At 45.3% G+C, this 27,180-nt stretch overlaps 1 protein-coding gene across 3 annotated transcripts in view; it reads left to right on the top strand.

Moving 5' to 3' along the window:
* DIXDC1 (DIX domain containing 1) overlaps nt 1–27,180 on the top strand; it is a 67,551-nt gene that overhangs the window by 23,441 nt on the left and 16,930 nt on the right. The window contains exons 2-6 of one of the 3 annotated variants that reach the window (XM_074976715.1): nt 5,120–5,249; nt 6,459–6,584; nt 8,848–9,097; nt 12,317–12,424; nt 26,153–26,265. In XM_074976715.1, the coding sequence (XP_074832816.1) occupies nt 5,120–5,249; nt 6,459–6,584; nt 8,848–9,097; nt 12,317–12,424; nt 26,153–26,265 (727 nt within the window). Of the gene's footprint in view, nt 1–5,119; nt 5,250–6,458; nt 6,585–8,847; nt 9,098–12,316; nt 12,425–26,152; nt 26,266–27,180 lie in introns of those variants that run through there. The other 2 variants (XM_074976714.1, XM_074976716.1) reach the window with 2 other exon arrangements.

Raw genomic sequence — 27,180 nt, 5'->3', positions numbered from 1 at the left:
GCGCAGGGCACTCCTCTTTTGGGCTCATCAGTTCTTCCCATGTAGATTTGTCATCTGTCAGGAGACACAGCACAGAAGGTAAAGACTATGAGGAGTTGAATGGAATGATGGTTTTAAACCAGCTTGTGCCACCTGGATTCTGAGCTCCTCTGGGGGGCCAGTAGGGCCCTCATGTAAATTCGAGGAGCCCCACAGGCAGTGCAGAATACTTTGACCGCTCCCCATCCCATGCCCAAAAGGTCCCCATTATCAGGAACTGCAGGAAGAGAGTGTGGAGTAGCCTGTGCCTTGGACCTACACTGCTCCTGTGCTGTGAGTGTTCTTTTGTGATGTTGTGCTTGCTTCATGCCATCAGAGCAATTTAAAGAAGCCTAATAAGGCTTCATAAGGGTGTCATAAGGCAGAGGGAGGGAACTTGTTCTTCCTTGCCTCTGAGGATAGAATAAGAGGCAATGGACTTAAATTGCAGCAGGGGAGGTTCAGGTTGGACATTAGGAAAAAGTTCCTAACTGGGTCAGGGTGATCAAACACTGGGACGAATTGCCAAGGGAGGTGGTAGAATCTCCATCACTGGAGATATTTAAGAAGAGCTTAGATATATGGCTTTCAGGGATGGTCTAGAAAGTGCTTGGTCCTGCCATGAGGGCAGGGGGCTGGACTCGATGGCCTCTTGAGGTCCCTTCCAGTCCTACTCTTCTATGATGCTATGATTCTATAATTTAAGACCAAATTCTTGACTAGTGTCTTCAGCACTAGCGCCTGAGAAATGCTGGTCAGGGACTGACCAGCGTTGCAGAGTCAGACAGCTCTTGGGTAGTGGAAGAAGGAAGGGTCAGAAAAGGAATCCCTGGATTCTGTTGAGCAAGTAAAAGGTTTAAGCTGAAGAGAACATCCTGACTCGGTAGATACTAGTTGAAAGATTCAAAACGTAACGTGGGGAATTTTGATAGTATTGGCTTAATGCGTCTGCTAGACTTTGATGCCCGCTATATTAGAGAGGTCTTCTGGGTGATTGTGATTCTTCAGAATGAAAAATAGTGGATAATTTTAGACCTTAAAGATCCTTTGCACAAAATTTCACTATTAGCACTGTGGAAAAAATCTTCCCGGGAAGCAGAAAAAAAGCTGGGAAAAATGGGACAGACTACAGACTCCAGATTCTGTTTTTTATTGCCCACAGTTGAATCCAGACTTCAGATATTGGTACTAGTCTTGGCTAATTATAACAAGTGGAAACTTTTAAGTGTCCTTTGTCATCTTGGTTGACAGGAATTGCCACACTTACCCAAAACAGTAGGGGAAACTGAGGACAGCGACGAGAACAAGGAAAAATGACTACGTATGTGAAGAAGTCCCAAATAGGTTGAATTATATAAGTAATCGGAAAGAGGACGTAAAACTTCATGTTTGTGGGAAGAATTATAAAGCACACATTGTCTTTCCAATAAGTAGCATCTTTTTTTATACTGTGTTGAGTATCAGTTCATACCTCATGCATATCTATGTCACATTTTGAAAAATCCACCTGTCAGCATTTCTGACGTGGTCATCACTTTTCAAACTGGCCATGAACATTTTCAGAAGTAGACACTGATTTCAGGTAACTTACTTTTCGGAGGAGTAACGTTCGTGGGTCTGATTGTCAAAAGTGCTGAGCACCCCCCATTCCTTTGAAATGTAATGAGATCTGCAGGTGATTTTCAGCACCACTGAAAATCAGACCCAACACCGGTCAATCTGGATCTGTCAGAATGCAGGTGTACAATCAGAAAAATTTGGTCAATCGTTTTTGATGTTATTTATTGAAAATGAAGAAAATTATTAGTCTTTTTGCTTATTCTTCAGATAAACCTCATTTTTGGGTGATTGACAGTTGACACATGATGCTAACAGAAGTTTACCAAGCAAAGTCCTGAATAGTTAAATCCTGGAAGATCCTGGGGCACACAAGGAGACTCCAAACTGTCTCCAACTTGACTTGCAGATTTTTAACACAAAAGAATGCACAGAGTATGGTAAAGCTGTGCAGCGAATGTCATAATCTGTTCCTGCCGATTTTGGAACAAGTATAACTCTTTGTACTCTCAAGAACTGAACCGAGACAGAGATAGAAGTGTGATTTAATCTCACTGAGACACATGGGGCAGAAAGTGTTTCTTTTGTCCTGAAGGATGGAACCTGCTGTGTGGAAATGCTTTGTTTCATTTGCAAACCAAACTAATCCTCACAAAATTTGCTTTCCTTTTTTAAATAAGTGGCATATAGGCATGTTGAGTTCTCTGGAATAAAGGGTTTGTGGCTTTTTCCCTTCGTGCATTTTACACCACTCTGCAATTTTTAGGTCATTAAATTTTCATGTCTGTTTTTTTTTTTTCTCTTGGAAATTCAGTCACCTGTTCATCTTAGCTGCCAGAAATGACAGGCTGCCACTTGGGATTTTAGCTTTGCAGAAATCAGAGTACCTCTAGAGTCCTGCACTAAAGTAATTAGCTGGTAGAGTCTTCTGGACCCATTATAAACTATTGATGAACAAACCAAGAGTCTGAAATGCCTCCAGGAAAATCTTATTCTCCAAATGGAGGGAAAATAGTAAATTTACTAATTAAATGAAAGTCTGCAACACTGTTGCAGCAATTGCTGTGAAATCCTTCCCTTTGTGGTTGCACCATCACTATTGCACAGCCATGAAAAGTGTTTTTTTTTTTAGAGAGAATCATTTAAAGTGTAAATTTACAGGACTGTCAAAGTGATTTTCTAATAACAAGACTAGTCACTGCATTCTTTTATGAAATAATAGAGGTTAACGCCAGTGAAAAATATATAGCTAATCAGAGTGATTTTTATTTTGTGTACAAAAAATAGGAGAGAACAAAAGGAAAAGCATAAAATTGTTAACAATAAGCTATTTTTATATAACTTATTTTCTTTATGTGACAAATTAATTGCTTATAGGGCAAAAACCTATAAAATCTAAAAATATGTGACAACCTTTCTACAGTATTTGGGCTATCCTATGAATTTACAAGAGAATTATACCCATACTGTAGGTTCTTCTTGGGTGGTTAATAAAAGGAGATTTGAAATGCATCTCTTGTGTGAAAAGGAGATCTTTCTCTTACATTTCATGGGCTTTGAAAACGTTTCAATCTCTGTAGAACTTCATTGGTTTGTATGGGACTTTTTTGTGAAGGTGCTATAGCTATTTTAATGGGTAACAGATGGCTCTGCAAATAAACATCTCTCTCTTCCACTGATAATTACCACAAAAAATTAAACTTCACTGACTCTATGTAATAGAAGGGTTGAGTTATGATCTGTCCTTGAAATTAAATTGTGTTGAGTGGCTGCATCCTGGTGTAAAGTTCCAGTCCTCTCTGCTGGTGGGCCCAGGTGCTTCTGTCTAACTTAGGTCACATAGGAACTTGACTCCTTGCACTTTAGCCGAAGCAGTTATTACTATTGATCTGAAATCCAATGCTGGATCATTGTCTTGTGCATGTTGTATGAATGCAAGAAAAGCCAGGGCAATGTTGTATTTATGCTCTTTAGTTTGTGTTCCCATTCAGGAGAAACAGGTGACATTTTCAATCAGGCAGGCAAAATAGATGCCTACTGGCACCTTCAGAAGTAATTTGCAGAAATGAGTTAGAGTGCTGACTGTATTGGACTCATAGGAGAGGGGGCAAAACCCATTCTAGCAAGCCTGCATTAGTCTCATGTGCTTCCCAAAGTCCAGACTTCCCAGTCAGCACTGCCACGTTTGTTTTCTAAAACCAACAGAGGAACTGCCCAAGCGTGCCTCTTACACCAGGCTCCACACACTTATCTGCTGAGTGAGCAGAACCAATTGAGCATAAGTGTCTGGACACCTTTCTGAGCAGACAGCCTGAGCTGCGTTGTGTTTAAAGTTGGATTTCTCTTGTCAGGACAATTACAAGCAATGATGTGATGAGAATGTGACATTGTGGCAGACTGTAGAAGCATAAAGAGTGACTGATATTGCTGAGATAATGTGGAATGGACACTTAAAACTCTCCACAGCTGCAGAATAATGGGAAGTTTAGTGAAAAGGGAGGTAATCCCATAAAGGGATAAATCTGATTACACTCCATGTGCTGCAGAAGCCCTTTACAAAGGAATTCCAGTTTCACCAGGGCTTCTACTCACCGGTAAAGTTTCAGGTGAAGAATGAAAAGGTGAACCGGAACCCCATACATGTGCACTAGAAGCATGGTGTCCAATCAGTTCTGAAGTGTGGCCACTACAGGAGCTAAGCTATAGCAAATTAGCCACATTTTTCTGAAAATATATTTATTATTATTCAAGCCAACTTGCCACACTCAACTGGCCAAATAGTCACATGTGGCTAGCCTGTTGTACACCACAGCACTAGAAGCTTAGGGAGGCCAAAAACCTGGTTCTCCGTTATCTGTCCCCTGCTGCTGTCAGTTACACTTGTGCAAAGACGGTGAAAGACGACCCAGTCAGTAAATCTCTTAGTCTGTAAGGTGCTACAGGACTCCTTGTTGTTTTTACGTAGTTAGAGAAAAAGTGTTCTTCACCCTGTTTGTGCTGTCTATGCACCGATGACACAAGGTGCAAGGCTGTTGACTGTTGGGCCTGAGCGTGTTAAGGGCCATGTATCAGAGTGAAATTAGCCGATTATCAAATTCAGTTATTTCCTTCACAAAAAGTTTCCGTAACTGAAAGTTACACTGGTTATTTTAACTGTCAATTAAGCTATATGTCTTTATTTTTAAATATATAAAAATAAGTAATATTTTGTTTTTACCATTTTAAGAGTGAATTAATGCTGAGAATGAAAACGAGGGACTGGTAATGTTTGTGAGGGACGAGCAGGGATTGCTTTGAACCAAATATATTGCAGGCAAGTGCCACGTACACTTCCTTCTAAAAGATGTGCTGATGCCTATCAATCCTGACCTGCAGTCCTTCCTGCTAGTCCAGTTCAGGGTTGTATCAAGTTAATCCAATGAGGGACAAAGCCCATTTGTACTTGTGATCTAAGCAAATATGTGGCTGAGTGACAGGTAAGTTGTACAACTATTTCCTATAACAACAGTGACTTGCAAAATTTTGTTTTCTTTTCTGTTTACAGCAGCAACTGCAGGCGTACGTGGCCTGGGTAAATTCCCAGCTGAAGAAGAAGCCAGCAATAAAGCCAGTGCAGGACCTCAGGCAAGATCTGCGAGATGGGGTCATCCTGGCCACTCTCATTGAAATTGTAGGTCAGTGACACCAAGTGGCGCTCTTGCTCCTGTAGATCCTGAGGGGCACTGGCTTAAATAAACTTGCCTTCATGGTGATATATTTGCCTGCTAGTGATATATGTGGACTGGTGGGAGGCTGGCCAAGCACGCTTCGTAATATCTAAGCGGAGTGGTCATTTTAAGAGGAAGGAAAATCGGGGATCATAAAAGCTAGTCTTCCACTGAAGTCCTTAGGTCTTAGCTCAGTATCACTTCCTAACCTCTGGCAAGAGTCCAAGCTCCAGAACCTTTGAAAACTGCATTCACTTTGTCACCTGAGACATGACAAAACCTGCTAGCATGGCCATGATGACTGTCACAACTGGAGGTGAGCTGTTTTGAGGGAGTCATGAAGGGATTTACCATATCGATGAATGTCATCGGAGACCTAGAGCAGCTTGTGGGCTCATGTGGGACAAGCATGTGGCTTCTTAACTTCATTTGTGTGTGTGTGTGTGACCCGAATCCCATTGTATGTCTGGTCTAATGCTCACAGCCCTACTGGCTGTTTACTGTGTATGTTAATGGATGGGATGCTTATCGGTAAGATCTAATCTCTCAGGGTATGTCTTCACTACCCAGAAGATCAGCCTGGTCAGGGTCAATCTTCTGGGGTTTGATTTTGTGCACCTGGTGGGGAAGCATGAAATTAAACTGTCGGGGGTCGACCTCTGTACTCCTCAATATCACGAGGAGTAAGGAAATGCAATAGGAGAGTTTCTCCTGTTGACCTCCCTGTGTAAGGATGGCCAAGTAAGTTAATTGTACATAAGTCAATTCCAGTTAAGCAAATGCCATACCTGAAATTGCATATCTGCAGTCAATTTTAAGGGCTAGTGTAGACCTGGCCTAAGACACAGATATTTACAAGAAAGAAATAATCGGTCTCAGGAGAAATGTTTCTAGAAGCTGATGCTGTCCGTCTCTGAGACTGTGCTGTGCAGTGTATCTGCACGGAAAGGTTGTGTAGTGACTCAAAAAGATATCCACAAAAAGCACCTTCACAGACAGTGTTACAGGATTATTTTGCCATTCGACACCTTGTAAGCTGGGAGAGGTCACACATGTGGCTCACTTACTCTTCCCAGCATAACAGCTGCTTAATTGTACATTCTGTAACTGTTATAGTGCCATTAAGCTCCAAGAAGGTCAATTCCTGTCTCTAATCAGGCTGTTTGATTTTCCCAGCTGGTGAGAAGCTGTATGGTATTCAGGTGAGTCCCACCAGCCAGCTGGAAATGAGAGAAAATGTAGAGAAAGTCCTGCAGTTTGTGACATCGAAAAAAATCCGTATGCACCAAACTTCAGCAAAAGGTAAGTGCTCCCTGATGATTGCATCACCATGATCCTCAGCTGTCTATATGAGAACTGGGATTCTTCACTGTTTTGTGTCCTACTGCATGTTTATTTCCAGGCCTGTTTCTCCTGTTGCTACACTCCAATAATGTGTTTAGTTTTTGGTTGAATGGCACTAAATTCTTGACTGAGAAGGAAGAAAAAAATGCCCCCTCTACTCAATGTGCCCAAAGAACTAAACACACAGTATAACGGAATAGGAAACCTGAACTGACTGCACATAAACCAGTTGTTATTGGTCTGTTGTTTCCTCTGGTGGGAGCAGGATAATTCCAAGCCACTGGAAAACAGTGATAGTTTCCCACGCTTTGCAAACTCTGGTTTCCAGCATCTCATGTCATAAGAGGAACAGAACGTGGTGGGAAGGAGACACAAGGAGCAAAAACATGTGCTGTCTGCTCTTACTGTGGCGTCATTTAGTCACAGCCAGCACATGGATGGAGAAAAACAGTCCTCTGTTCTTACTAGTTGCTGAGTGTAGTGTTTGCTCCTCCTAAGGCACTGGGTGAGGTGGAGTGCCCAGTGACTCAAACTGGAATCCTGGAGCACATGACCTTTCCTGTTGTTATCAGGAGAAGAGCAGAGCCCTGAGGGTTACATGCCTCATCTGGACAGCCTTTTTGTATTTAGAGTGCACATTAAATGTTCCGTGCCAGCAGCATGGCTGCCAGCAGCCTGGAAGATGTACTATTTATTCCCATTCAGTGAAGCATTATATGCCCGTTCGCACCATTTCACTGGCTGTATAAGCTGTTGTTAATGCTGATAAAACCTTGTCTATAAGCACAGTAAACAAATCTATCAATAGGGCCATCCAGGCAACACTCCCTGGGCAGCTTAACTCAGTGATATGAATTTGCTTTCATGTGTCCAGGGAAGTAAAATATGAGCTTCTAGATTTTGGTAGGGCATAAATGGGAGCAGAGTAAGCTCTAATTTGCAGGGGTAGTCAGCTGGTAAACTACGGGCCCAGTCTGGTGAGCCAGATGCTTTTGAATGGATTGCAAAATCTCTTTTATTCACTCATTCTTATCTTTATTGTTGTTGTGATCTGAAAAATATTTCTCTGGACTTTGACAATACCTTGACCAAGAAATTTGGACCTTGACAAAAATATTTGACTCCGCCTGCAAGATCGAAACCCTTTTGGTTTTCCTAGAAAAAAGGTCACATCCCATTTTTGGCCTCTTCTAGTTTCCTTTGGCTATTCTTGGTGGTGAGAGGTCCTTTGTTAAAAATTGCGTAAGGGCTCTGAGGATGGACATGTTGTGAAGTGATCATAGAAGTGTAGGACTGGAAGGGACCTCAAAAGGTCATTTAGTTCTTCCCATCAGACTGAGGTAGGATTAATGTGTCAAAGCTACCGTGCACAGTGGGGTGTGGGTGCTGGACTCTGGGAACAGAACCCCCTGAGCTTCAGTGACTCATTCTGTGACTTTGGGTGAGTCATTTCTCCTCTCTACCTCAGAGTCTTTGTGCACGATAATCCTTAATTATCTTTATGATCTATTTCTTGTGCATCCCACCCTCCAAAGTAAAAATTAACCTGACTCCAGCCATGCAGTTCCTCCTTAAAAATCAAAGCTGGCATTTTCAGAGCTGCCTAGAGGATTTGGATGCTCAGTTCCCATTAGACTTAATAGACCCTGTGTCCACATCCCTTGGGTGGCTTTGAAAAATCTCTCTCTCCCACCAGAAGAATGGAGGGACTTTGGAGAGAGCCCTGAAGGTCTTCAGATTTGGGCTGTTCTGTACACTGAGGGAAAGTGCATCATGATGAGGGGAGATTAGTTAATGATGACTAGGTGTTGTTGGTGCAGAAGTCCATTCTTGCTCAGCTCTCTCCTCTTTACTATCTTAGTGCACATTCCATGGGGCAGATGGAGTCATCACTGGTACACTAGTGATTTTCACTGACTGTAAGGCCTTTGTAGTGATCCTTCAATAGTACTGTCACATATAGGCTGGACAATTTGTTCAAAATAACCCCATGCGCAGTACCCAGCGCAGTTAAAATTTTTCCCTATAGGTGGCAGTCACTAATTTTACTTCAGGCTGCTTCATACAAAACAGGTACTATGGGGCCCTGGAATGATAATTCAGTCTTAATTTTCAGTTCCTTTCTCTTGGAATACTCATGTTTGGTTTAATTACGTTCACTCTTATTGACCAGACAAGAACTGCTGACTCCATTGACCTGGGTTTTGATTTAATTTTTCAGATATCGTTGATGGGAACCTTAAATCCATCATGAGGCTGATCCTTGCCTTAGCTGCTCATTTTAAACCTGGGTCAAGTAGAACAGCCGTTCACAGCCCAGCCAGCGCAGTGGGAAAGAGCCTTTCAGCATCATCAGCCAATCACAGGCCTCATTCAGCAACCGCGGTAGTCCAGAGTGCAGTGGCTGCTCTAGCAGATGTTCGTCAGGATGTGTCACGCTCAGGACGTGACGTTTTCCGGCACAGACAGAGGTATGGAGTGCTCCCATCTGGTCTCATTGGAATGAGTGTAAGTTTTAGTGCAAAGTCTTAGGCTATTTCTACGATATGAGATAAATTCGAATTTATTAATATCGACTTTTAACAGTGGATTTTATAAATTCGACTTTGAGTATCCTCACCTTCTCACAGGCTCCCTGTGGCATTCTGGATGTTTTCACTGGTGCAGCATGAGAAAAAAATACCCCACAAGTAGTTGTGGGTATTTGACATCATCTTCCCACATTGTATTGCCCTTATTCCCCTCCCGTGGTAAGCAAACATCCATTTTTCCAGGTGGAAGGAAGGAAAAGTAGGGCATCCACAAAGATCACCAAAATAACAGAAATCTCTTGCTTCTATAACTCAATTATTTTTTAAAACTGTAGCTGTAATGGAATTATCAAAGATTTTATAAAAAGCAGCAGGTGTGTGTCTTCTCAACTGGCCCTCCACCCACTGTTTCACCTCCCTTGAGTACATCTGATCCCTGAAAATAATACAGGGTCAATGCAAAGCATGAAGAAAGAGCAGATAGTCAAGGTTTTGAAAAAAAGAGTTTTGGTGAGGGAGGGTTTTTGGCTTCCCAGTTCATTATACAGCTTCTGTGCACAGTTTGTGTCTTCTCAACTGGCCCTCCACCTACTCTTCCCTGTGTGAAGGGGTCCAGTTAGAAGAAAGACAATAGAAAAGGCTAGGAAAACAGATTTTTGGCTTCCCTCTTCAGACTTTGCCAGGATGGGGCTTGCCAAACTTCATTGCCCTTGTGGAGTGGTTTGGTATTTGGGAGGTTGAATGGGCAGTTGATATGGTCCCCGAAAATCCTTTTTGGTGGAGGAGTGCAGGGTCTGTGGCTCAAGGGCCACTTGAACCATTCCTCCAGCTGGCAGCCAGGTCCTGCAATTAGTAGCTGCTGGGGGAGACTCCCTTACCCCCACGACAGCTAGTCCCCAGTGTCCTTATTGTGGTGGGTGGCTTGGGGGAGTTTGGGTGGAAGGCCAGTTGAGGCATTTCCCCCAGGCCTCTGCAAGCCCCAGAAATCTTCGCTGCAGGGTCAGACATCCCCTGGGCAGCAGCAAGCCCCCAAAAATATTTTTGTTGGGGGTGAGGGGCCAGTTGAAGCAGTCCCCACAGTGGCAGCAAGCCCCCAAAAGTCTTGGCAACCAGGGGAGACGTCCTCCCAGCGACAGCAAACCCCCGAAAATCTTTCCCACACTTGGAGACCTCACTGTGCACAAGCCAGGACATGGTGCTGCCTGGCAGCATGGTCCACACTGAACAGCAGGCATGTCCTTTTATTGGGTCAGGGGGTACCCATATGGTGTGGTTGGGCGCAGGAAAGACCCCGATTGCGTGTAGCCTGTAGGTCAGGGGACCTGAACAAATGTAAAGTTTGTTTCTCAGCCTCTCATACAAGCACGTGGTGTGGCAGGGCAGCTGTTGCATCAGGCAGCACAGAAAAAAATGCTAAGTGCTCAGCTAGCAGAGGTAGAGACAGAACCACCAACTCCTTGCTGGGGATATTTGTAATGGGTAGATGCGCTCACAGTGCTAATAGCTAAGTAAGAAAGATGTTTCTCAGCCTCTCTCACAAACATGACCCCACAGCCACAGGCTGCCTGATCCCAAAATGAAATTCACGGTCTTCATGTTACTCATTCTTGTGCACCTGGGCTACGTCTACACATGAAGCCTACATCGAAGTAGCTTATTTCGATGTAGCGACATCAAAATAGGCTATTTCGATGAATAACGTCTACACGTCCTCCAGGGCTGGCAACGTCGATGTTCAACTTCGATGTTGCGCAGCACCACATCGAAATAGGCGTTGCGAGGGAACGTCTACACACCAAAGTAGCACACATCGAAATAAGGGTGCCAGGCACAGCTGCAGACAGGGTCACAGGGCGGACTCAACAGCAAGCCGCTCCCTTAAAGGGCCCCTCCCAGACACAGTTGCACTAAACAACACAAAATACACAGAGCTGACAACTGGTTGCAGACCCTGTGCCTGCAGCATGGATCCCCAGCTGCCGCAGCAGCAGCCAGAAGCCCTGGGCTAAGGGCTGCTGCCCACGGTGACCATAGAGCCCCACAGGGGCTGGAGAGAGAGCGTCTCTCAACCCCTCAGCTGATGGTCGCCATGGCGGACCCCGCTATTTCGAAGTTGCGGGACGTGCAACGACTACACGGTCCCTACTTCGACGTTGAACATCGAAGTAGGGCGCTATTCCTATCCCCTCATGGGGTTAGCGACTTTGACGTCTCGCCGCCTAACGTCGAAGTTAACTTCGAAATAGCGCCCGGCACATGTAGCCGTGACAGGCGCTATTTCGAAGTTAGTGCCGCTACTTCGAAGTAGCGTGCACGTGTAGACACGGCTCTGGAGAGCAGCAGAGATGAAAGTGGCCAGAGTGGAGCAATGTGGGTCATTGTGGGGTATGTACAGGACACCTCTGGAGGCTAATAAATTCGATTTTAAGACACGGTGCTTCCACACTGGCCTCTATTCAAATGTACAGCAGAAACTTCACTCACCCCAGATGAGGTCTCAGTACCTCTGGGTACTACATGCATGGAGTACCCAGAGGTACTGAGACCTCATCTGGGGTGAGTGAAGTCTCTGCTTTGCACAAACTTTTAAATTCAAACTTGATGTTAACCCCAGCCAGTTTCATCGATGTTATGATATCGATATTAGTGCTCCCTAAATCGAGCTAATGGTATTTACAGTGAAGACCATCACATGGTAATATTGAGCTAACTGCCTTAAATTTGAATGCATCTTGTAGTGTAGACATTGCCTGGGTCCTCAGGCCAGATAAAGTGGGAACCTCCCTGCAGGACAGATTAGTTCACACATTAATTTTTTACCTGAACTCTGATCACCTTTTTCTGTAATCTTATCGGAGCTCATGATCTGCAGTAGGGCCAAGTTATCACTTACTGTTTTCCTACACTGCTGTATCTCAGGCAGATGGGACAGGGTTTACAATCTCACCCTGCGGAGAAAACAAATTAGAATTTTCTCATTCATAAGAGGCGTATAGGATTTGTGCCTCCTCCGCCTTTTATTTCATCAGCCCTCATCGTCCCCTCCCTCCGCACCAAAAGAATGTACATCATTAAGTTCAGAGAATAAATTTTAAAAAAATGAGGATTTCTGCCGATGCTCTGTGAGACTGTTATTGACTGCATAATTTTTATCTTCAGAAACAGCAGCGTAGATGAAGAGATTGAGAATCCCTACTGGAGTGTCCGAGCACTGGTGCAGCAGTACGAGGGGCAACAGATTGTGCCCTCGGAGTCCCGTTCCTCCAGGTAATAGACATGCCTGTTGGAGAGATGTGTCCTCTCCCAGCCTGGCAGAGTCCATCTCCTGTCCGCTTCACATCTGGCCTCCTCATAGCCCAGCCACCTGCCTATCGTATAAATGTTCTCTTCTCACAGACCAGTGTCTGGCTAGTTTTAGAATAAGGAAAATTTTTTATGGTGAGATTTCCCAGGTGAGCTGGAATATGAAACCCCATCTATCTGTGTATGACAGTTCATTGACTCTCGTGATCATGCAGACTGTGAACTTTTGCCATGTCTCCCTCTGATAAGATTTGTCTCATTTATGAGACAGCCTGGCAAGGTGGTGTGAGCACAGAGCTAGGAGTGGGAACTCCTCAGCTGTACTCCTGGCTTTCACCCTACTCCTGGCTCTGTGACCTCCTCCAGTGAGAGTGGAAAGAGTAGGAGTTGGAAACAACCAAACCAGAGGGTTTGCTGGAAGATTGAGAGAAGGTGAGACGATGAACCACAATGGTTCTTTCAGGTCTTGGAATCTATGATTCTATGAATGAGATGCAGGTTATCACTACAGTACCATTTACGTTGCAATTATGTTGCTTTGGGGATTAAATAAACCACCCTGCTGAGTGAGACAAGTTATGCTGACCGAAGCACCAGCATAGACAGTGCTGTGTCGGCAGGAGAACTTCTCCTGTCAGTGTAGCTACTGTCTCTTGTGGGTATTGGAATCATCTCTCTCCACCACATTGAGTATCGACACTAGTAGTGCTACAGCAGTGCAGCTCTGAGCTCTGTTGTGAAGCCACAACTTCAGAATAATGGGGGAGAATGATACCAAGGCTGAAGAAAGTGGAACTTTGCTCCAATAACTGACCAAGGAGCCATCCAGCCCTGCCTGTTAATGAGGGAGGGAAGGAACACAACAAGAAGTACAAGAGAAATGGCTACTCTACAAGCTAATACCATCTAGCTATGCAGTAGAAGGGAGCTGAGGCTTCTAATCCAAGCAAGCCAGATGTCCTGAACCCAGAGCTCGGAAGCAGGGCAAGTGGGGATTTCAGTGGCAGGCTGTTTCAGGAGTGCGTTATTTTGTGATTCAGACTCTGAAGTGGGATTGCAGCTGATCCTACAGCCATTGTGCCATCATCCATCACTTCTAATTGCCTTTAGCATTATTTTTATTTGATTATTCAGCCACCCTCCAACTCCTCTGGACCTTCATATTCAGTCCTGTTCAGTGTTTAACTGATTTCTGAAAAGTCCCCTGTATCCTGCTCTAACATTAGATTCAGAGTTCATTTCTGTCAACACAGCAGCAGGTTTTGCCATTCCAAGTGGGACTGGGAAAATTAACCTTGAGAAATAACCTTGTCTGCTACGCTTGCAGCCTTGGTTGGTGTGCACTAGATCTCACTAGCTAAGCAAAGTAGAGTTGAGGCAGCACTTGACTGGGAGGTCTCAAAGGAAAGGAATCTCATAGGCAGTGGTATGGGTTCGAACGACATGTTTTACCTGGTGCGGAACACATCCACCAAGTGAAGGCAGAAGTGGGTGCCACTCGTAGCAGTGAGTCTCAGCAGCAAGTGTTGGGAGAATGCATCCCATTGGTTCTTCATGTGCTCCTCTGATTCCCAGTTGCTTAAGAGCATAAGTCACAGCCCCAGTATTTCTCTATGGAACTTTTAATAGAATGGGATGTGGCTGTGCCATAGACCCACTCTCCCACAGGTCAGGACCCTCTGTGGCAACTACACTGCACAGGGACTAGGTAGCCAACAAGGACCTGGGAGTAGAACCTTGCCGCTAGCAGGAGAGAGCTGAGCAAACCTGGCTTTAGGTCAGGGCTTAGGGGGACACATTTTGGGCAAAGCTTTTCCCCAGGAACAAGGCTTGAAAGTAAAAAAATATGTCTTTGAACATGTAAATTTCATCCTTCTTCCCCTAAGCCTAAGTCTCTGCTCCTTTCGAACTCCATTTAAATGAGGTGGAGCAGAGGGATGCAAGGAACTTATTTAGCTCCTTGCTTCACAACCGTCTGGCCACAGTGCAAGTCAAGTGTGTGGACGGGTAGTAGTAGTAGTAGTAGGCATCCTTCAGTCTGCATAGACTATGGATTGCGCCCTTTAAAGTTTCAATTGAGGACTTCATTTACAGCGTCTATTGTGACTATGAAGACCCACAGGAGAGTGACAGTCCTTGCTGCATCTCTTGCAGATGTAGTGGGTGTCTGGCAAGTCCTTATTGTGCTTTCTGTGCGCTCGCTTCTCCTCTGCTAGCTGTCTGATCTTCATCTTGCCCTTCTGAAGGCCCTTGTGTAACCCCTGCCTCCATCTGCTGCGGTCATCTGCTAGTTCTTCCCAGTTGTCCAGCTCGATGTCTGCCTTTCTGAGGTCTCTCTTGCAGACATCTTTGTAGCGCAGCTGGGGGCGTCCGGGAGGTCTTTTGCCAGAGGCTAGCTCACCATACAGGATGTCTTTTGGAATCCTTCCATCGTTCATCCTGTGGACGTGGCCAAGCCAGCGGAGTCGACGCTGCCCGAGGAGGGTGTGCATGGTTGGGATTCCAGCTTGCTCGTGGACGGCGGTGTTGGTCACTCTGTCCTTCCATAATATTCCAAGGATGCGCCTGAGGCAGCGCAAGTGGAAGACGTTCAGCCTCTTTTCCTGGCGGGCATACAGGGTCCAAGTCTCGCTGCCATAAAGGAGGGTGCTGAGGATGCAGGCTCTGTAGACTTGCATTTTGGTGTGAGTGTACAGCTTGTTGTTATTCCACACTCTCTTGCTGAGTCTGGACAGAGTTGTGGCCGCTTTTCCAATCCTCCTATTTAGCTCAGTGTCCAACGACAGGGTGTCAGTGATGGTGGACCCTAGGTAAACGAACTCGTGGACAACCTCTAACGTATAGTTGTCAATGCTGATTGATGGGGATTCAGCAACATCCTGACCGAGTACGTTCATCTTCTTTAGGCTGATGGTAAACCAAAAGTCCTTGCACACTTTGGAGAACTGATCCAGTAGTTTTTGAAGCTGGTCTTCTGTGTGAGACACTACAGCAGCATCGTCTGCGAACAGCATGTCTCTGATGAGGACTTCTTGCACCTTAGACTTAGCTTTCAGCCTTGCAAGGTTAAGCAGTTTCCCATCAGATTTTGTGTGCAGCAAGATGCCCTCTGTTGAAGATCCAAAGGCATGCTTCAGGAGGAGTGCGAAGAAGATCCCGAACAATGTCGGAGCAAGCACTCGTCCTTGTTTGACGCCGCTCCTGATTCTGAAAGCATCCGATAATGCGCCATCATATTGGATGGTTCCTCTCATGTCTTCGTGGAATGACTGGATCATCTTGAGTAACCGTGGAGGACAGCCTATCTTGTGGAGCAGTTTGAACAGACCATCCCTGCTGACCAAGTCAAAGGCCTTGGTCAGGTCGATGAAGGCTATGTAGAGTGGCTTTCTCTGCTCCTGCACTTCTCCTGCAGCTGCCTTAGAGAGAAGACCATGTCAACAGTAGACCTCTCTGCGCGGAATCCACACTGCGATTCGGGGTACACCATCTCAGCAATCTTCTGGAGTCTGCCAAGGAGGACGCGAGTGAACACTTTACCAGTGACGCTTAGGAGGGAGATTCCACGGTAGTTGTTGCAGTCGCTTCTGTCTCCTTTGTTCTTATACAACGTTACAATGTTAGCATCGTGCATATCCTGTGGAACCTCACCCTCTTTCCAGCACAGGCACAGTAGCTCATGTAGGGGTTCCAGGAGTGCGTTCGCGGCACATTTGATTACCTCTGGTGGTATACCATCCTGACCAGGGGGCTTTCCTGCTGCAATGCTGTCGATGGCTCTCTTCAGTTCATCCACAGTCGGTTCTTGATCCAGTTCGTCCATTACTGGTAGGAGCTCGACGGCATCGAGGGCTGCGTCAACCACAATGCTCTCGCGTGAGTACAGCTCAGAGTAGTGCTCAACCCAGCGCTCCATCTGTTTGGCTTTGTCAGCAATGACTTCACCAGATTTGGATTTCAGAGGTGCCATCTTGTTCTGGGTGGGTCCTAATGCCTTCCTCATACCCTCGTACATTCCTCTGAGATTACCAAAGTCGGCACAGGTCTGGATGCTGCTGCATAGCTGGAGCCAGTGGTTGTTGGCACAGCGCCTGGCTGTCTGCTGCACTGTTCTTCTGGCCACTCTAAGTGCTTCCTGAGTACTCTGGCTCGGTGAGCGTTTGTACTCCAGGAGTGCAGTGTGCTTCTTTTCAATGACTGGAATCATCTCATCGGAGTTAGCTTCGAACCAGTCGTTCGTGTTTCTAGCTCTTCTTCCAAACACCGACAAGGCCGTGTTGTAAACTGTATCCCTCAGATGTCGCCATTTGGATGTCACATCGGCACCCCCAGGGCCGCTGCGCAGATTTTCCTGGAGGGTCTCTCTGAACTTTTCAGCTTTCTCCGAGTTTGCCGTCTTTCTGGTGTCAATGCGGGGCCTTCCAGCAGGTTTAGAGCGGTACAGCTTCTTGGGTCTCAGCTTGAGCTTGGAGCAAACTAGCGAGTGATCAGTATCACAGTCAGCACTATGATAGCTGCGTGTCAGAAGGACGTTTTTGAGGTTATTACGCCTAGTGATGACCACATCTAGTTGATGCCAGTGCTTCGAGCGTGGGTGTCTCCACGACACTCTGTGCTGTGGCTTCGTTTGGAAGAATGGGTTTGTGATGCACAGATTGTGGTACGTGCACAGTTCAAGGAGACACTGTCCATTGTTATTCATTTTTCCCACACCGAAGTGTCCTAAGCAGGAAGGCCATGAGGCCCAATCAGCTCCAACTCTTGCATTGAAGTCACCCAAGATGTACAGTTGTTCACGAGCAGATATTTGCACTACAGCAGCACTAAGCATGTCATAGAACTTGTCTTTTACTTCTGGTGTGGTGTACAGGGTTGGAGCATAAGCACTGATCAGGTGGACGGGACCGGCGCAAGTTTGAAGCGTGATCCGAAGAAGACTTTCTGATCCGCCCGTGACTAAATCAACCATTTGAAGAAGGGTGTTTCTGACAGCAAAGCCAACACCATGCTCTCTGGGTTCTTCTTGGGCTTTACCCTGCCAGAAAAAGGTGTAGTCCTTTTCCTTTAGAGATCCTGAATCTGCGAGTCGCATCTCTTGCAGTGCAGCGATATCAACTCTGAGCCTCTTCAGTTCCTCGTTGATGACAGCAGTCTTGCGGGTGTCACTGATGGCCTGAAGATCTTCAGTCAAGCCAGTCAGCATGGTCTGAACATTCCAGCAAGCAAGCTTAAATTGTTGATGTTTCTCATTTCTTGTTGATTTTCTTATTGGTTTGCCTGGTGCCCAAATTTCAGTCACTTGTCAGGTTCAGGAACCTTAAGTCTCACGCACCCAGCGAGGCAGGTGAACTGTGGCGGGACAGTACCCTATTAGCTGGGGGCTGCCCAGCTTGAGGCGGGCGGTGACTGTCCAGTGAGATGTGAGGATCTCTCCCACCGTTGAAGGCAACCCCTGGCGCTCGTTCTCTACGCCAATCGAGCAAGAGCTTATAACCGGTATCTGTTGCCTCCCGTGTTGATGCAACGCTGTTCAGCGATGCTGGAGTACCTCTCCGGGCGTGAGCCTGGGCACTTATTATGGAGACTCTGGGCTGCCCAGACACCAGTGTCCTCCTCTCGGCTTTACTGATATAGTCCAAAGGAGAGGATAACCTCCACGTCTGGTACCAGCTCAGCTGCAGGAGTTGCCGGGACAGTGCCAGAAGTTGACACCAAACCGCCTTCGGACTCCACTCCGGATTTTCTGTCAGGGTTTACTCCCTTAGCCTCTCTCTTTCCCAGGATAACCCACAAGGCAGTGGGGCGTGGAGAATGTGGTTAAGATCCAACTACTTCCTGCCTCCCTGTTACCACGAGTCACCATAGCTCCCTGCAGAGCAATGGCCTCATATCCCCAGGACCCTCCTCCCCACCTTTCGCCGCCCCTCCCCCCAGCTACCATCACCATAGGACCCTCCCCAATCCACTACCCCCATCTGCTCCCATGTCCGCCCTCCTCACTGCACTGGCCCCTCTCCCCTCAGCTGTGTGCACGGGTAGGCCTGACTTACACCACTGATGTAAGGTATGTCAGAGACCTGAAGCCAGTGGAAGATCGGACATTGTGGAGCTCTGCTCCGTGACATCCCCTCTTTCCTTGTCTGTGCTCCCCCTAGAATGTGTGTCCTTTCCTTTCCTTCCTATCAGGATTTGGGGGATGGCTGACACATAAGGTGGAGGATTTATTCTCACAGATCTCCACCAGCAGAGAGTACTCCTGGCACTCGGAGGTGTCTCCACTGGAATTCTCTGGGCACTTCTCTTGCCACTTTCAGGCTACTTTGCACCTCCATATCACCAAGTGGCTTTTCCATCCATGAGAATCCAGACCCTTGAGACCCAGTGGAAAAGAGAGAGGAAACATGGTGGTTCTGGACCCTTTTGCTTCTTCAGAATTGTGGTGGTTATGCCCACATGACAGGTGCCTTATAAATATCTAAGACAGATCTGGTTGGTATGGGATGTTTTTTTCTCTCTGAGTCAATACTGAACCACTTCCTTAGTGTGGTGCTAGGTGAAACTGTGCTACCAGAGGTGCTACTAATCAGATGAGAACTAAAACTATGCTCCTGACTGCATGCACTCATTAAAGATTTCGCAGTTATATTTGTCACAAGACTTGAAGTGTTGACCACTTCTATTAGGGGCAGATACCAGTTTGGATAAATACATTTCTCGCTTTTTCATTCTCTCTGCAGTTTGAATTGGCATCAGTGCTTTTCACATCCTGTGGTTGTGCATTGCCAAATAGTTGTGGAATGCCCCACGCTGGCTGCATTTTCCTAAGGAGTGAAATAATTCCAGTATATATATTTTGCGAAATGCTTTGAGTTTTTATTTTTTTCCCCCCAGTGCAAGAAGTTTAAGTGTAAGATGATATTTATTATTATTGCTGCCAGGAAGTGATGTCACTGAGTAGCTGTTTGTACATGATACAAACTCAGCAAATATTTCCTTGAACAATCTGTATGATTGGAAGAGAGTATTTTACAGAAGTGAAGATAAAAATATAAAATTAATTGTGCTGCTTTTGAGCTAAAATTGCTTTGTTAATAAAATGTTTGTTTGGAATTATATTGGAGTAGAATAATGGAGTGCTGTGGATTAGCACTGAGGTGTATCGACTGATCTACTTGGGGGCTCCTGGTTGGAAGTGCTGTAGATGAGGTTTGGGGTACAGTGGATGGTCTGTTGGGGAGCTCTATGGCTAAAATGGCAGGGAGTGTTCTGTGGTGCACCAGTTGATGGGGGCAGGGCTGGAATTGTGGAGGGTGCAAGTCAGCATTGAATGGCATTGGCATAGTCTATACCTCTGAAAATAAGACTCTTCACATTGGTTACGGTCTTTAATAATTACTTTTGTCTGATTGAGGTAAAGATCTCTAAACTGCCCAGGGCTCTTTTGGGTTCTCTTTTCTCTGCCTGGCTCCCTACACAGCTGTGCAAACAGAGGGAGCCCAAAGATTTTGCAAGTTACCTGGTGTGTACATTTCCTAGAGTTCTCCTAATATTGCAGTACTGAGGTGCAGACAAAGCTACAGACAGTTTCACAGGAAATGATCAGAGAAGAGATAGTATCAAGCTGGAGCTAAAATGCTTTTTAATTGAAGCTGGGAATATTCTCTTGATGTGTAATTAGATTTCAATCATAATATCTTGAGAATGGAATATGTTTTGTCCATTACTGTGGCTTTGTGCACACAAAGATGTTGGACAGAGACTGTGCTATGTGCATGAGCAGTGAGAAACAGGAGACAGGCTAAGAGGGGGTTAAAGGGCAGGGCTTCATCGTTGTTAAAGGGCAAAACCACATAGCTTTTGAGAGCTGCAAATGAGAGCAAACATGGAAATGCTATTGAGTTTTGCATGCAAGGCCTCACTGAGGAACTGATCCAAGCTGAGGGCTGTTTTGTATATCCTCCAGCTTTGCCAGAAATAGAATTTGTTATGTATGAGCAAGGGGAGAGCAGATTAGGGTTATTGTAAAAAAAAGCATCTGATGCCGCTAGCCAAAGACAGAGCATGTGCAGATACAGAGGCTGGCTTTTTAATTGCAACAGTAACTGCCAAGTGAGGGAGGATTTAATTTGGATCAAGCCCCATCAGCAGTAGGGAGGATGTTGTTCTTGTGGTAAGACACGAGGCTGAGGCTGGTGCTTTCGGAGAGACAAATTGACAGGAGCCAGACTCTATGTTTCGTTTAGAATTGTGGATCTATGAGAAAAGGATGCTTGATAACAGGCATGGTGTAAACTTGGGTATGTGTGAATGTACAGTAGGAAGTTTCAGGTTGGCCTGGTATTGTTGCAGATCTATGAATCATCTCAAGAGATATTAATATCCTGTGACTGGAGCGTGGGGCCCTGTTGTGATGAGCCTGGCCTCTTGTGACCCAGTTTTGGTTTTGCTGATTCTCCCAGGTCCTGCATCTCACCTGAGGCAGGGGACAGGTCGCCTGCTCCTTCACTCAGTAAGTTGCCACCATTTAGCCCTGTGTGTGTTCGCAAGGGATTTTTCATTGCTTAATTTACCTGAGGGCTTCAGGAGCTATTATATGTGCCTGAGGATTTGGCAAGGCTGTTTGGTTTAAAAAAATGAGATGGGAGAGAGAATCTGTCAAACCTGCCTCGCAATTAATACCCATATTGAGGAACCGCGAAGAGTAGCAAAGGATGTACTTGCTACCTGCCCCTTGGCTGTCCTGCCCTATACATCTTCCCCTTTGGCCCCTCCCACTCCTTACTGTCACTTGGAGGAACTGTCCTCTGTGAATAGGCTTATTGACTTCAGTAGGACTTCGTCTGGAATAAAGAGCTAATCAGTGTAACTGCCATGTGGGCTGTAGTCAGGATTCATTTTGTTGAGACTAGGTCCTACCTGCATTTGTTCCCAAGCAAATGTGAGTACAGGCAGCATTATATATAATTAGAGCGTGGAGACTGGGTTGTCAGGGTTCCTAGATTTTTTGGAAGGGTATGTGGTCAAACAGCCAAATCAGGGGACTGAGTCTCATGAAATTAGTGTTTTTTCTGCTTGTGACACTGACTCACTGTGTGATCCTGGGCAACTCATGTCCCCTCTGTATGTCTCTTTCCTCATCACTGAACAAGAGAATGATTCTGACTTGCCACACAAGGGGCATATGGCTGAACTCATCTGTATTTGTAAAGTGCTTTGAGATCCTGAGACAGGTAATAGGGACAGGCGGGGCATTATTGTCGGTATCAGCGTGTCTTCTGTGTACTCGTTCTGACACTGAATGTCACCCCATCTCATCTTATTGCTCTGGTGACATGCTGCATATTTATACCCTAGGGCTCTGCCCTGTCAGTCATTTTAGTTTTAAAATAAATAGTTTTGAAAAATATGAGCAGTCCCAGCAGAAGCAAGGGGCAACCTGTATCCCTAACTACAGGTGACACCTCCTGGGATGTGGTAGCACCAGTCTCCTGGATGGAAACTCAAGAGGAAAATAAGATGCTTGTTTTCTCTTCCCTGTTCAGAGAAGGAAATGTGCCAGTTGGGGCATGGGATGCCCACTGTTGCCTGGCAAGAACAAACCATGTTTCTTGTTAGCAAACTGAATATATTTTTGTAATTGCAGTATCATCCTCTCCCATCTCATCTCATTGCACATTTCCAGTGTGGTGTCGCAGCCTGATATTAGCACATTTCTGGATTTATTTTCTTTGGGGGCATGTACACATTCTGGATACGAGAATTTCCAGGAAGGAATATTCTGAAGAGACAACAGAAATTATTCATGGAGAACTTGCCAAAATCCCTCCCTCCCTCCTCCCTTCCCTGCCTCTCCCCTCTGCTTCCCTCCCACTGACCTTCCCTCCCCCACCCTGAGCTAGACATCTTCTCAGAGAATAGACTCTGCCTTGCACAGTGAGTGTGACAGCAAGAGGGAGAGGGAGCTGGAAATCGCAAGGAAGGAAGCTACTCATAGGGCTGAGAAACACTGCACTCTGCTTAGAGGGTGCTGCAGCAAAAACCCTACTCTTAACAGAGCACCTTCCCCTCACTGAGTTCTGGGTCTCTGCAGCAGGAGCTGAAAAGCTGAAGTAGGCAAAATGGGATGAGAAATGCAACTTGCAATCCAGACGGAGATTCTTGTGATGAAAACAACTAGGGCATACGATGGACCAAAATGCAGCAGCAAGAGACACATAAGCTGCAAGGAAAACCAGTAGAATCAAAACGTGGACTGCAGAATATTCTGAAATCAAATATGTGCGTTTGGGTTGCAGATTTATCACCAAACATCTCGCAAAGACTCTGAACCTTTTCTGCTGTGAATCTTTTGGTTTGTACAAGGAAGTCCAACTGGCAAATATTTCTTCGTTAGTTAGCCAGGAGCTGGCATCCTCAGCACTAAATTCCAAGCCTGTGTATGGACGAGGCATGTCTGCAGCCAGGACCTGCAGAATCCTGAGGCTGCACGGGAAACGGACTCTGTGAGGTGAAAGGTTAAAGTGGGATCATGGGAGGGAAGCAGGTCAAATGGTGAGCATTTGTTGTCGTTCTCCTTTGAAACAGCTGGGACGGGGTGTTTATTAAAAGCTCTGGGGAATTCAGGCTGGTCACTGAAACTGTTCGCCTTCGCTCTGATTGCATGCAAGATCCCAAACCACTGACAATCCAGGGTTTCGATCAAGCAAGGATTTTAGCTAAGAAACCAAGCAATTCGAGAAGAAATAGTGCAGGTTGTTTTCCTGTGTCAAAAATTTTGCCTCAATAGATTTAATTGCCCAGCGTCATTTCTGCATGCTTTAATGATGAATAGTTATGTATCATGTTAAATAAGAAATCACATTTGAATACATCTTTGGGTACCACTCACTTGAATCTTTTTGGGAATTGATATAAAAAAACTATGGGAATTTTGCCAGCTCTCACCAGTTGGCAGAATGATAAATAGGGGTGACCTTTGGCCTGTGCTGCTGCTTCAGGAGCAATGGGCATGCAGGTAAATGTGTTCCTGCCCAAATGGCTACATTTCTGCCATGTGCAGGGAAGCTGCCTTGAGATGGAGCTGTATCTGTACAGAAACCTAAAGGATTACGTTAAAATCCTGGCACATATACGGTGTGAAATATCTGATGCTGTCTCAGTTGTGTTCAGCCTCAAATCTGTCACAAACTGTTTGCTTTGGGCAGTAGATCTAGTTTTGAAAAGAGAAGACTGGGGAGAAATTTTACTTACCTGTGCTGTGTCTTGCTACCTGCCACACAGCCCACATGTCCCAGATCCTGCAGCTCCCTAGAGCCGTGTGCTTATCCCCTTCTGGGCTTCTGTATTGGCCCTTAGATCAGTATTCGTCCCCATATGCTTTGGAAGCCTTCTTCACATGCAGCAAATGTTAATCCTGTTTTACTGTTTGTGGGGAGGGATAACCCACAAATGCACCTCCCGATTATCATGTAGGGCTGTTGGCTCCCTAGGGGGTCTCAGGTGAGCGCTGGCAGTGGGAATATCAGTGACTGAACCTTAAAGGAAGGCAAATCCCATGCAGCATTCCGTGGCATGTTAGGTCAGTCAGTTGGCCTCCCTCTGTGACTTTCTGTGTACCTATGCTGATTTAAAATGTGATTATTTGTCTCAAACTGATTATCTCCTCAGAACACAAGCACCACATTCCTGTCGACCCTGCAGTTTTAAGTCATGCAGTCAGAGCCTTGCAAGCCTGAGTGAGGTGACCTGGGCTGTGTGAGGACATCTACACTTCTCAGGGATATGGGCACAGAGCCATGGCTCCCTCAGGTCAACTGACTCAGGCTCACAGGGCTTGGGCTGTGGAGCAATAAAATTGCAGTGTAGATATTTGAGCGCAGACTGGAGACCAAACTATTGGTCTCTCCCCACTCTTGGGGTCCGAGAGCTCGGGCTCCAGCCAGAGCCCACTGCAGTTTGCTAGCCCTGCAGCCAAAGTCCCAGAAGCTCAGGTCAGCTGACTTGGGTCAGCTGTTTCTTTAAATGCCCTGCAAATATGCCCCAAGCAGAGGCTGTGAGTTTTTCTTTGCAATACATCTGATGAAACGGGTCTTTGCCCACGAAAGCTAATGCTCCAAAATATCTGTTAGTCTATAAGGTGCCACAAAATTTCTTGTTGTTTTTGAAGATACAGATGAACTCTGCTACCCTCTGATACTTTTCTTTGCAGTGTAGACATACACTGTATGAGCAGCAGGGTCTGCGCAAACACTATTTTTGCTTGTTGTGTCTAGTTCAAAATGGTCTCTCTTCACTTAGTGACTTTGTTCTACTGCACTGGGAGCTGACTTAATTGAATGATTTAAAACTAGATAAGTTGAAGGCCTGGAAAATAGACTTAGGAACATTCTCCAGGGAGTGGCTCTTGGGAATGAACTAGATGGGAGCTGCTAACAGGTCATTCCCATCTCTAGTTTCTAAAATTCTCTGATTTTATTAGACAGATACGTGTGTTCCTGTGCTGGGGACCTGTATCCCAAGTGCTGGGAAGACTGTAAAGGCAAACTATAGAAGTACATTTTATTTCTCTAAATCTGTTTTGTTCCTTCACTGTTTTCTTTTTATTCCCTCTGGCTTTTGCGTCTGTCTTGAGTAGAATGAAACATTAACTCCTCCTTGCACTTGCAAGGATTAGTTCCTGGAGACTTTGGGGTCACATTAACTGGATCAGTGAGCTTTGGATGCCTTGGCTGTTGTCCTGGTGATGGATTTGGGAAGAATGTCTGAAAGAGCTTGAGAGTCTGGACCTCACAATCAGCTGAGATTGTTGCTGTAGGAATATGAAGCTGCTTTCAAGAAGCTTTCTCATTTAAAACTAGCTCATGTGTTGGTCTCTTTGTATTCAAGAGGGCTCCTTAGCATTGGAATTCTAGTTAGTTCCCTATACTCTAATTGTGTCCTGTAGATACAGGTGAGAAATGAAGAGAGCTGAGATACTGCGAATGCCTTTTTGGTAGAAGTTTGCAACTATAGGCTAAAGCATGCAATAGATTATGCTGTAAAGAGCACTGCAGTCTGAAGGATAGTCTAAACCAGTGTTTCTTAATTTTTTTGAGACCACAGAACACCAAACAATAATAATTTTTATGTGGAACATCTCTGAAAATTTTATTCAAAAAACAAAAATAAACCCCAAACAAACAGAAAAACAGCAACATATCAAGCAAAAACAAAATGAAGTAATTTAATCGGGTATCATACTAATGAAAAAGTAACATTCTCTCTTGTTTTGATCACAGAAAATATATGCCATCAGTCTATTTTTCTAAATGCTCGCGGCACATCTGTGAGTTGTTCACAGAACTCCAGTGCTCTGCGGAACACAGTTTAAGAAACACAGGGCTAGACTTAGCTCCCTGAATCTGGAATCTCGATTAATCCTGCAGTAGTTGCCTCTCCTATTTATGTCTTCTGAAGCTACAGGAAAAGTGAAAAGACTAATTACTGCTGCAGCACTTCAGTCAGATACTGGGCTGAAAAGTTGCAGGAACTCTCTGGCCTGCTAGTGAATTCACTGGCATGCGGGCAACACTTAGTGTGACCAGACTTCTTGCATATTAACTTTGTATTTTAGATGGAGATGAAGTTGCTTTTTTCCCTGCTAGGTTTGCAGCTCACACGGGAAATAATTGTGTCTCCTCCTCCCCTCTGCAGTCTGACGTCACCCAGTCCCATACACAGTACAAAGAGTGAGTCCATTGGAACCCAGTCGGAGGACAGAGCAGGCTTTGTGACCACCCGAGCTGAAGAAACAGAAACCAAAACAGGTAGATCATAGATGATGCATTGCCTCTTTCCCTGCTTCCAGGACTCCCCACATGAAGGCCATGGCACATACTTGCTGGTTGGACTCCAGAGACCCTGTAGGTGTGCAATTTTATGAGCTGATACATCAGTTCTTATCAAATTAAATCCACAAACTCACTGGTTAGTAGTGCTAAGGATGTGCCACTGTTTGGCAAAGTCCAGGAGACTCGCTCGTTAATGCTTTGAAAATGAAAAGCCTTGGAGAAGGGATAAATTGTCATTTGTTAGTTACAGTGTCAGGTGGATGCTTTGTGAAAGAACTCAGTTGTGAAAAAAGGTACAATCCCACAGAAAGATGTCGTCTATTTGAGTTTGGAGACTGGAGCTGAACCTGCGGAACGGGGTTCTGGATTTATGCCACAGATGCACAAAACCGACTACTAATTGACAGTGGCACTTTGCAAGGCTGGGGTTATTGTATGATTATTGCCTGATTTTACTTAACATGGACATTTTTCCATGACACCCTCTACCTTCTCCCCGATATATCTGATTTTCATTGCATTTCAAATTAGTCTGTAAAACATGGCTTAATAGCTTTCTGAAATTTGCGATAATTCTTGCCCCCGATATTTTTGAGGATATGTAGCAGGGGACTATTGCCCAGGTATCACAGCCAAGAAAGATATGAGTAGATAGCTAGATCAGACAGAAATAATGAACTGGCTGATTATAAATGCCTCTGTAGGAAAAAAGTTTCATACAGCAGATTATTATGGAATCAGTTGTGCCAAACTTATGGTTAGCAAGAATTGGCTCTCCAGGTAGCCCCATTAATTTTGTGGAGTAAACTACTATTCAGCATGAGTAAACTTGACAGAACCAAGCCTTGGATAAACTTGTGAAGAATGGGGTTGTGCCCAAAAAACCTTGGC

The sequence above is a fragment of the Carettochelys insculpta genome, chromosome 25 (genome assembly GCF_033958435.1).
Source record: "Carettochelys insculpta isolate YL-2023 chromosome 25, ASM3395843v1, whole genome shotgun sequence".
In the NCBI taxonomy this organism is placed as follows: domain Eukaryota; kingdom Metazoa; phylum Chordata; order Testudines; family Carettochelyidae; genus Carettochelys; species Carettochelys insculpta.
This window is presented reverse-complemented; position numbering and strand designations above follow the sequence as displayed.